Source organism: Clupea harengus, chromosome 21, assembly GCF_900700415.2.
Source record: "Clupea harengus chromosome 21, Ch_v2.0.2, whole genome shotgun sequence".
Lineage (NCBI taxonomy): Eukaryota > Metazoa > Chordata > Actinopteri > Clupeiformes > Clupeidae > Clupea > Clupea harengus.
The window spans coordinates 13,723,587-13,734,014 of NC_045172.1; the positions used below are offsets into that span (position 1 = coordinate 13,723,587).

The 10,428-nt window shown below is 42.4% G+C and overlaps 1 protein-coding gene across 1 annotated transcript; it reads left to right on the plus strand.

The window, feature by feature from the left end:
- The first annotated feature begins 4,791 nt into the window (after window positions 1-4,791).
- Window positions 4,792-6,432, plus strand: dlx2b (distal-less homeobox 2b). Its single transcript, XM_012840633.3, has 3 exons — window positions 4,792-5,304; window positions 5,403-5,587; window positions 5,956-6,432. The coding sequence occupies exons 1-3, from the start codon at window positions 4,989-4,991 to the stop codon at window positions 6,277-6,279; spliced, it is 825 nt and encodes a 274-aa protein (XP_012696087.1). The 5' UTR covers window positions 4,792-4,988; the 3' UTR covers window positions 6,280-6,432.
- Window positions 6,433-10,428: the final 3,996 nt, after the last annotated feature.

The window sequence follows — 10,428 nt, forward strand, 5'->3', positions numbered from 1 at the left end:
TGCCATGATGTCCTTATGAACAAACAAATATAAAAAAAAAACTGAGGGGCACATGTACTGTCTCTACGTGAAGCAGTTGAGGTTTGATCCCCTCTTTGCACGCAGAATTGCTCTCCCAAAGCTACTATAAGTGCTACAGGCAGGCATGCTTTCCATCAATACCATTAGGTTTAAGAAGCTCTCACTGAAAACATAAACATGTCCATTTTAATCATTTATGGCAGACTCCCCTCAGATCAGAGGAAGGGCAGGTTTAACCAGTGCATACTTTTCAAGAGGAGTCATTCAATCTCCAGGTGCAATCTTCAAGTTATGTCTATCTAATACTTGCTTTCTGTGTACAAATTAGAGACATATTTGGCTTGGCAGCCAGAACAAAAGGTTGGCTGTCGTCAGTTTTCAGTAGAAACAGTGACAGTAATTATCTTAACAATTTCAGGAACAGCCGTGAGTAATAATACTGAACCCTCACTGGAACACAACCCTGAACACTGGCAATCCTTTTACCCCCACATTACTTAGGCTACTGTACACATACTGTACTTCTGTACGCAGATGTTACTCTTTGCCGGTTTCCAAGGAATCTCACAAATCTCATTAGAGTTTCTCTTGCCTTTAGATTGCCTATTTCCGTACACAGCAATCACTTCTTGAATGTTCCTCCGCTTTTATGCAAAAAAACACAGAGGTTGAGTGGATGGTGCATCTAACATTTACACAAGTCATGTAAGTAAAAACGTTTGTCAAAGCAGTCCTTGACTCTCAGTAAGGGTTGACTTAGAGATTTGGCTGTTTGTGAAGTATGTCATCTTGTGATTTCTAAATGATAGGATGTGGATAGCAGATGATCTAAATGGGGACAAGAGAGGAAAGGAAGACACTGCTTTCAGGAACATGAAGAGTTGCTGAGTCAGCAGACGTTAGATGGAAATTGTGATGACACAGCGTATTTATCACAACATGAATTTGTCTCCATGGACTTCACCGTGGAGCAGGCTCTTGTTTGATCAATTCTGGTTGTGGTTATTATCTGTCATTTAAATAATGTTTTTGCTATTGTTCCATCGTTCCTCTTCTGACAGATCTCTACTCCACCTTAACAGATGTTAGGGTTCATACTAGAACTGAGTCTGGAAGCTGACCAGGACTGTGAATCTGATTCAGGGTGGAGCATTGAATTGGGTAAAAACATGACCTTAGAGGAGCTATCTGTAGTCCGGACACCAAGCGTTTACAATCGGTATTTCGTTCCAAATTCAAAATATTGAAGCGCGTTCACACAGCAATCTAATGGACTTGTCATTATTATTCTATTCTACTGGGAGTGAAAATCTGTGAGATTTAGTCAGATCCCAGAGATTTAGTGTCTGCGTGAGACATAACAAATGTGTAAACGATATATTCAAATCAGTCAAATAAGTAAAACCTTGCAGGGTTCCATTAAAAATGGTATAAATACTCCAAACTCAATATATCTCGTAATTATGCATCCACTACTTACACTGCTTAACAGCCAACAGTGTCACGTAATCTACAAGTCGTAACTGTCGGCCAATGATAAATACAGGGACTTGCTCATCTTTTATTTTTTTCAATACCGATCAGTGGATGGTGGCAATACGCACTTCGGCAAACATCGTTTATAACTGGTGTTGTGCTGCCCCCAGATGGCACTGTAGGCCTACACATTTCCATAGTACGTTCAATTTCCATTCCTTCGAGTGCCGTTGTCAACTCCCAAGACGCCAGAACTGTTGAAGACATAGCTTGACTGTTACCAAAACACTTTCTAATAATTTCCCCCAGTAAATCCACATTTATTTTGTATATGCATCAATGCATTAACCGTCTAACATTCAGTACAATATTCTTATCAAACTTCATCCTTCACTCTCGCTTGGTATATCCATGGACGGATTAAGAAACCACGGGCCCCTGGGCCTGGACATGTTAAAGGCCCCCCCCCCCCTCGCGAAAATTGTGCACTCGCAAAACACGCACGCACACACAAACACCATTAGGCGTACATATATATTTTAACAACAATGTGTTGGATTTAACGGTCAAATTAGATACTTAGGCTATTGTATTGGGAAAGTAAACAGGTCAAAGTGTACTCCGTAACATCCACCTTCGGTGCACTGCCCTGCTATTGTTTCTGACATTACATGTGACAGGGCAACAGCCGAGTGATTCTTTTCCAAATTGAAACTGATTAAGACCTACCTGAACAGCATGGGGCAGTAGAGGCTGAATGGGCTGGTTATCCTGTCCATTGAAAGAGCAAATCATGCATCATCACTTTCATGTTTGAAAGGCGTCGTTTGGCAAGTGTACTGTGCCTCTGCTCAGTCAGCTTGTAGGTCTTGACGTTCAGATTATGCGCCTAAACTAGCTATATCGTATCGTCTCGTCACATGATCAAATAGAGACTTGACATTGGCGAAACAAGATACATATTACCCAGCAATCATCATTGCATATCTGTACATGACAAAAATAACAAATTAAATAAGAAATTATTAATTTAATTGAATCGGCTTTTTAATAGTTTCTATAGTGTATGTACGATAAGCATATCATTGTGTTATAGATTGCTACTGACGATTTCCCCCTAAAAATTATGAAAACCATGACAGAGACAGGTTTGCTATTTTGAGGGAATATATAACATAAGGTATCTGGGTCATTATACATTAAATCATCCTTGAACACTTTCGCATTACACTAGCAACACGCTGACATCCATATGTTCTAAAATTCTTAGAAAGCAGGGTCTGCTTTGCCAACGAACTTTCCGCGCTGGATGCATTGTCTATAGTTACGCCCCTGGCGCATATGCACATTTTCTAACACATCACAGGTGCACTCAATTAAAACCATTAGCAAATTAACAAAATACACCTTTTTCAACCACAAATAAGAGATACATAGCAGCGACTTCACGCAGAAGCTCTGGCTTAGGGGCCCCTTGAGCTCATGGGCCCCCTGAGCTCATGGGCCCCTGGGCCTGGGCCCGGCAGGCCCGTTCGTTAATCCATCCCTGGGTATATCCAACACAAAATGCCACACATTATTGTGAAACGCGCACACACCTGTATTTTTGTGAAAATAAAGAAGGGGACACAAAAGACAGGGGACCCACAACCAAGCAGTGCAGTAAATCGGGCCTCAAGCTCATATATTATGAGATCTGTAACCTCATAATGTGAGGTTGAAGTATAACCTATCGTAGTACTGAAATCATCTTTTAGGAAACCTGTAGACTTACCGGTGACATAGAATGGAACAAAATAGAAAAGCCTTTATTGTTTGAAATTTGGAATAGTCCCTGCTCTGGTCGTTTCCTCCATTTTGCGTGAATGTAGTTGTGTGTCGACTGTCGATGCATCAAAGACGCCCAGCCTATTTTTAAATCACTAGCATATGCGTGTTTATAAGCCCACAATTCAGGTCATGTTATTTTGTCGCACCATGATTCACTTTCAGTTTCTATACTTATAGATGCGGATTGCAACAGGAGATAGGTAGGTTTGTTTAGGTTGTGTTAGTCGACATTGATTATATAAATATTTTGCCAAAAGATGGACCCAGAGTAAAGAATATCCATGCACTTGCTGTGACCACAAGATAAAAGACAGCCATCTGACGGGTAACAGATGGGTACAGGTAACAGGTTGGTAGTACTGGTCGCACTGCGCACATGAAGAGACTGGGTTTTATCTGTAAATATGTATCTGTGCTGCATTGATCTGTAGGCCTTATACCGAGTGCCGTTACTGATTTCAATTGCACGAGTAATCGTCTGTGAATATAGACATTAGTGTTATATATATATGATTAAGCACACTCTTGTATAGAGTTTTCTAAATGATCAGAGTATGTTTTTGTAGGCTAGCGCAATTTTTAAGGTAGGCCTGGACTGTGGGTATACGAATCTTCAAATTTTCTCCTGTGAGTTCCCACACTCCGACACGACAGAACTGACTTAAGGCCTACCTGTTGCTGGACTTACCGTAGGCCTTAAGTAAATTGGCACTGGCTGCGCATGACGCAGGTTTTAGAGTATGTTGGAGGCGTCTGGCGAGACATAACTTTTTGTGGGTGTTCTCCCTGTTTCATCCCCGCCATTTACGCGTTTTAATTGCTGTTTTGCTCACCTGTGCGTCTGAAGAGACTGGCGCCATTGGTAATTACTCGACGTCTAGTCTAACCAAACGTGTTGCCTGCTTATGTCTATTGTCCGGTCACTGACATGAATTACCCCTGTCTTGTCAATAGGTGGCGCATTGGCACAATTGCTATGAATATGTAGTTCTGTGTAGTTGAGCCTGGTTTGAACTGTCCTTATATCAACACATCGGATGATAGTATTTCTGAGCAGAGCCTATTAATGAGGAGAGAGGAACAATTATTGCAGAACAGTCTATTTGTCAAGTACTGACAGGTAAATAGTGTGTAATGGCAAATCTAATAACAAAAGTATTAATGAGACAGTCTTTGACTCAAGGGTAGACTTTTCGGTGTGAAGCAGCGAATGATGGAGTGAATGCTGAATGCTTTGTTGATGGAGTAGAATACACACACTGAGTATGTTTATGCTTTCAGCATCTGATATAGGAGACTAGAGAGAGAGGCTTTCCTGGCTTTCAGTAATCCATCAGGAGTATCTAAATGTGCCTCGTATAGGCCTACGTCGACTGTTTGCTTACCTATTGGTTGCGCCCCTCACATGACTCGCCGTATATGGACCGCCCTGACAGCATCTCAGGGAACAGAAGCAACCCGAAGACGAACATCCTCCACCAGGAAAGAGGATGCGCCTGTAAACAAACCTACAACAAAACTACCTCTTGTAGCGTCAAAACTTCCCCTCCAATTTTCAAGTTTTAGCTTAGATATTTTTACATTGTTTTATTACATGCTGGATCGTATAGCGTGAACATATCGCCTGTGTATTTCACTTTGGCAACATTTGTCTTGGAACGATGACTGGAGTCTTTGACAGCCTCGCCACAGATATGCACTCCAACCAAATTACCTCCACCAACTTCCACACCATGAAATCGCAAGACTCGCCCACGTTACCGGTGTCCACAGTGACCGACAGCAGCTTCTACAGCAGCCCCCAGCCTGGTCTGTGCGCTGGCGCGGCTTACGCACAACTTGGGTCTTATCCTTACCACCCCGGGGGAGCGAGTAACGTACACTACAGTCCCAAAGCGTATGACATGGGTTTCGGCTCCTCTTATGGCGCCTATGGGTCCTACGCTTCTGGATCATCACCCGTTCCTACAGACACAGGTAAACTGTCATCTCTATTTCTGACGTCTCTCTCATCAATATCCGTCGGGTGTGGAGACGTCAGTTGCTTAAACCGTTCAATTTTTTCTTTCCGGCAGAAAAAGAGGAGAGTGAACCAGAAATTCGAATGGTCAACGGAAAACCAAAGAAAATCCGAAAGCCTCGAACTATTTACTCAAGTTTCCAGCTGGCTGCTCTTCAGCGGAGGTTCCAGAAGACCCAGTATCTAGCGCTCCCAGAACGGGCCGAACTGGCGGCGTCCCTCGGCCTGACGCAGACGCAGGTGAGAGCAGTTGATTTCAAGAAATTAATGAATAGACTATATGGGTACAAATGTTCGAAACATAATCTGTGCGCAGGTTTAGCGACTCTGGGACTTGCTCAACTCTGGATGTAGTTAACAAAGGCAACACTATTAATGACTAAAGCCCTAAAACTGAGAATATGTGTGGTATACCACAGTATACTGCCTCTGGGCTACTAACTTTAATTGTCGTCGTCTAGAGCAGTAATAAAATGTGCTATTTACTTCAGTCGATTTTAATAGGCAGATGTTTTGGAAGGCGAACCCTCCACAGTAACTAAATAGCCTACTGCCTTTTGCAAATGCATGATTATATTCACATTATTAACGTTGATGTATTGTTTTAGGTGAAAATATGGTTTCAAAATCGACGCTCTAAATTCAAGAAGTTGTGGAAAAACGGGGAAATTCCTCCAGACCAGCACGTTGCCCCGAGTGATTCTCCTCCATGCAGTTCTCCGGCCGAGACGAACTGGGAATTCCCTCAGAACCAAGCACTGAACGACGGGGATTCGACCATGAACCAGAACACTGGCCCACCGAACACCACGGCCCCTTCGTTCCTTACAAACTACTCTTGGTACACTTCCACGAACTCTGCAACGCACACACCGTCAAGCCATCTTATCCAGCACCATAACAGCGCAATGAGCACGGGGCCTATTTTCTAACTTTGAACTCAAAAGCTGAGAGGAACTATGGACGGAACTCGATCGTCGCTGGATTTCAACCCGCCAGTGCGCCTGGTTTCGCAGGGGACCATTATGTTGGGGAGAGTGGGGAGAACTTAAAAAGAAACCCTATTGAATTTTCCTTTTTGGATTTTTTCCCGTTGGACATGTAGTACTCTCATGCAATGATTTGGGAATTAAATTATTTTTATTCAGCTATTTATTGCTCTATTTTGCGCTTATTGGTGTTAATTCAACATACACGTAAACACGGGTAATAACACCATATAGACCATGCATTTATTGTAGAATATCCAGGGTTTCACTGTAATCACAAATGTTACTAACACTGAGGATCCAGCTCCCTGCGACCAAGTTTGCCTCAAATGAAAATGGTATTGCCTTTGAAGTAGACCTCATAACCTATGTGTTCGTTGTTTGGTTGCCTCCCATGGGACATATGTAACCGTTCAGTGCTCGTTTAAATTCTGTGTGGGCTATTTGAGGTAAATGACTGGAATGGGAGCACATTTGTTTAAATTCAACGCAAACAACCGTCTCAACACCACCCTTTGATATGTGCCCAAACGCTTCATCTTCCTGGCTGCTGGCTTCCACTGCCATTAAGTAACAGGCTAATTCAAAGCCGAATATTATGCAGTTTAACAACATCTGGATCATCTGAACACGATTCGTGTATCCGATTTTATTTGTATACTACTGTGATAAATGTTGTTTTATTTCAACAAGCATTGTTCTGTTTCGTCTTCAATTTTGTCGGAGCTCCTGTCGTCCAATTTAACGCTTTTGTTTTGTGCAGATAATGACAGGAGTGTTATGACACCATTGTTGACACCACTGCTCGCATTGGTGGGCTCCTGCTCTTTTTTAACAGTATTTCGACTGGGGTGAAATGTTTTTGGTTACCAGCAAATCTGGAGAATGCGGACTGTCAGACTGACGTGACCGCATCCCCGCAGCACTGGCGCCAGATGTGCCTTCCGCTGGATCCAGCTCAGCGAAGCGGAACCACGGATGATTGGACACGTAGTACTTTTCAAAAGTGATCACATATCAGCGACTTTAAAATCAGTTAATCAGAGGAGTGGGGTAGGCTTGTTCGGAGCATGGGGCTTCATTGTATGGTGGTCCTGTTGCAGAATTGTTTCTATAGGGTACTCTGACCGATGACAGTTGATTCTGGAAAGATTGCAGGCCAGAGGCCAATAAAACGACAGAGCGTGTAGGCCAAGACTCTATGAGCGCTGTGGTGTGCAGCGCTGCCAACAGCTTTTTTATTAACCATTGCGGTTCGTCGGTAATGAATGGAGTTTCCCGGGTTCCCTACGTCTCTTAATAGGATCAGATTATTAAGAGTAGCCTTGTGCACAGCACTGAACCGGCTCGAAATAAGAGATGAGATAGAAAGAGAACTAGAGACAGAGAGAGAGAGAAAGAGACAGAGAGAGAGAGAGAAAGAGAGAGAGAGAGAGAGGACGTGAGGGCGTTCCGAGTGTGGCCTGGGTTCTTCCCCCAGCAGACTCTCTGGAGTCAGCGCGCGCCTCACCCAGACGTTTTATGCTGTAGGCCTCCAAAAAAAAAAAAGTAGGAGAAAAGAAGAGAGGGAGAAACCGAAGAGACAAAACCGCCTCAAGCAGACCGACATGGAAACATTTCCCCTCCCAACTCGCCTCCACTCCCGGCCTCCTGCTTCAAGCTATTCTGGTCTCTGAGCTCGAGCACTTCTTGAGCACACAGTTCAATACCCTGAAAAATATAAAAGAATAGCTAAATATAGAGACTCTTACTGCTCTGTAGCTCTCAAAAGTAACATGTAACATTTCATCCTAATTTCTATCCGACAATATATGTGCAGGCAGGTAATTGAAATGGCCATTAAATTGTTGCTTGTCAACCGAAATGACCGCACTCTCCAAACTGAACCAATATTAATAAAAGATAAAGGTAGTTGTACGACTGCAAGCGAGTTGTATCATGTTAATGTGCTTGTAAACGAAGATCGAGGTCTATAATCCTATCCTCCCTCACTTCTCATTTGTGCATATACCAATTTAAAAGCTCTCCAAGGCAATTCATGATCCAAGTCATTTAAACCCACGAGGTTTTCAGTCCATGTGTTTTAAGTGTATAGCCTACATACGTATCACACTCACATGATTTAATAGTTCTGTCAGTCAATATTTTAAAACTTAATTGATTTGACATGAAATTACATTAATAAAGATATTAGGTAATAAGAATTCATAACATTAACATGCCATACAATTCTTGTAAATCAAACATAATAAGAGTGTAGTAATCCTTAACTGGTGCAGAATGTATTATACCCTATCACTGCCGAGCAGATCACATGAAGCAGTTGGGTCAGTTCAAGCTAAGATCATTTGTTGTAAATGTCATGGCTTATATGCAGCGGAGTTAGATCCCATGTAAAATTCGTTTCAGCCTATTTAAATATTTTATTTACGTTCCTGTGTCCTATAGCAGCACAATATTTAATTTCAAGTAATAGGACTGAACAGTAATGTAAAAACATGTGGGCTAGATTAAATATGCAGCCTACTGTCTATTGAGTGGCCTATGCCTTTGACAACTGGTCTAGAAGTAGGTGCAACACCTATATTTAAACTTACGTTTCTAATCACAACAATGGTACTGGGTGTAAGAAATAGAAATAAAACTTAAAATAAATGAAATAATTGGTGCCTCATTCTCGAGAATAGGCCTATATGTGTGTTTTCAGTTTTGAAGGGCCTGCGCTTATAAACTTGGGATTTGCCACCTTTTTTCCTAACATGGACAATATTCAGATCCTGACGGAGGGCCTTGGTTAGTCATTTTGATGTACTTCACATCAACGATCTCAGAGTTATACGCTAATCCACGGGAATGCCAGTGCAAATCCCGCTCGTTTTCTCTTTTTTTCCACCCACATCTTGATTCGGTAATTACTTCCGTTCTCCGCGTACATAATCAGACGAAATAGCGGCGAAGCTGCAATTTTGGGAGCGAGAAAAAAAATGCTCATAATTTTCCGAAGGATTACCGAGCCTTCGAGTGCCATTAGTGTGACGAAGGGTAAACATTCATGCTAATAATCTTTGCTTTTTCACTCTTTCTCTCCTCCCAGATAGGCCTATAAAAGAGATGGGTTTGACGCTCACTGCGCAGTCATATTTTGTAACTGAGCAGAACTCTCATTGTCTAACCTAATGGAACTACACAAGATAGAGGATCTGGAATCGTGACTTAACCTTTGAACGCATAGGATTCTCTACGATTGATGTCAAACTTATGTAGGCTACTACAAGGAGAGTAGGTAAGAAACCTAAAGCTTGATTTTACGTAGAAATGAGTCCGTAAATACTAAATAGCCTACTGTAAGTTAATTAATAGTTAGTTTATATTTTGTTTCTATTTCGTTGAGATCAATATCTTGTCCGTTTATTTAGGACCGGACCCCCCCCCCCCCCACCCCCACCCCCCTTCACATGCTCAGTGGGAGATGGCAGTGAGGGAGAGGATGGGAGAGAGAGAGGATGGGAGAGAGAGAGGAAAGAAGAGAGAGAGGAAAGAAGAGAGAGAATCCTACTTCCATTTTCTACAAGGAGTAATTCAGTGTTATCGAGCTATTGTCCATAGCCAAATATTAATGTGATATGTCTTAACTTATTGATTTAGTTTTACACTGATGTAGGCTACGCGTCTATACCTCACTGAGGCAGCAAACCCCCTACATCACACTAGCACCTGAAAGCAATTTGCCAGAAAAGCGACAGAAATAGCCGTGCACCTATTTTCCGCCTTTTAAAAGACCGAACTCTCCTTCTCTCTCTCCATCTCCCTCTATCTTTTGTTAGACTGAAAGGATTCCCTGACCGGCAGAAAATTGCTCATAATTGCCGTAACGATGGAAAACGCGAGAGAATGAATAAAAGAGAAATGACTGTAATTACGTTTCTATTTAGTGGGTGCTCGCTCGCCCGCCCGCCATCAGTGGGCCAACCCACGCGCGCTTCTGCAGCTGCACGCGTCTGTGTAGTCTGTCGCAGCGGGAAAGAGACAGGAGAAGAAAACGAAAAAGGCATTTCGAACTGAAGAGCTTGCCATCATTAAATATGACACAAA

Coding starts and splice junctions, on each gene's coding strand:
- dlx2b (XM_012840633.3), top strand. CDS start 4,989: ATGACTGGAGTCTTTGACAGCCTCGCCACAGATATGCACTCCAACCAA. Junction 5,305..5,402: donor ACCCGTTCCTACAGACACAG/GTAAACTGTCAT, acceptor TCTTTCCGGCAG/AAAAAGAGGAGAGTGAACCA. Junction 5,588..5,955: donor TCGGCCTGACGCAGACGCAG/GTGAGAGCAGTT, acceptor GTATTGTTTTAG/GTGAAAATATGGTTTCAAAA.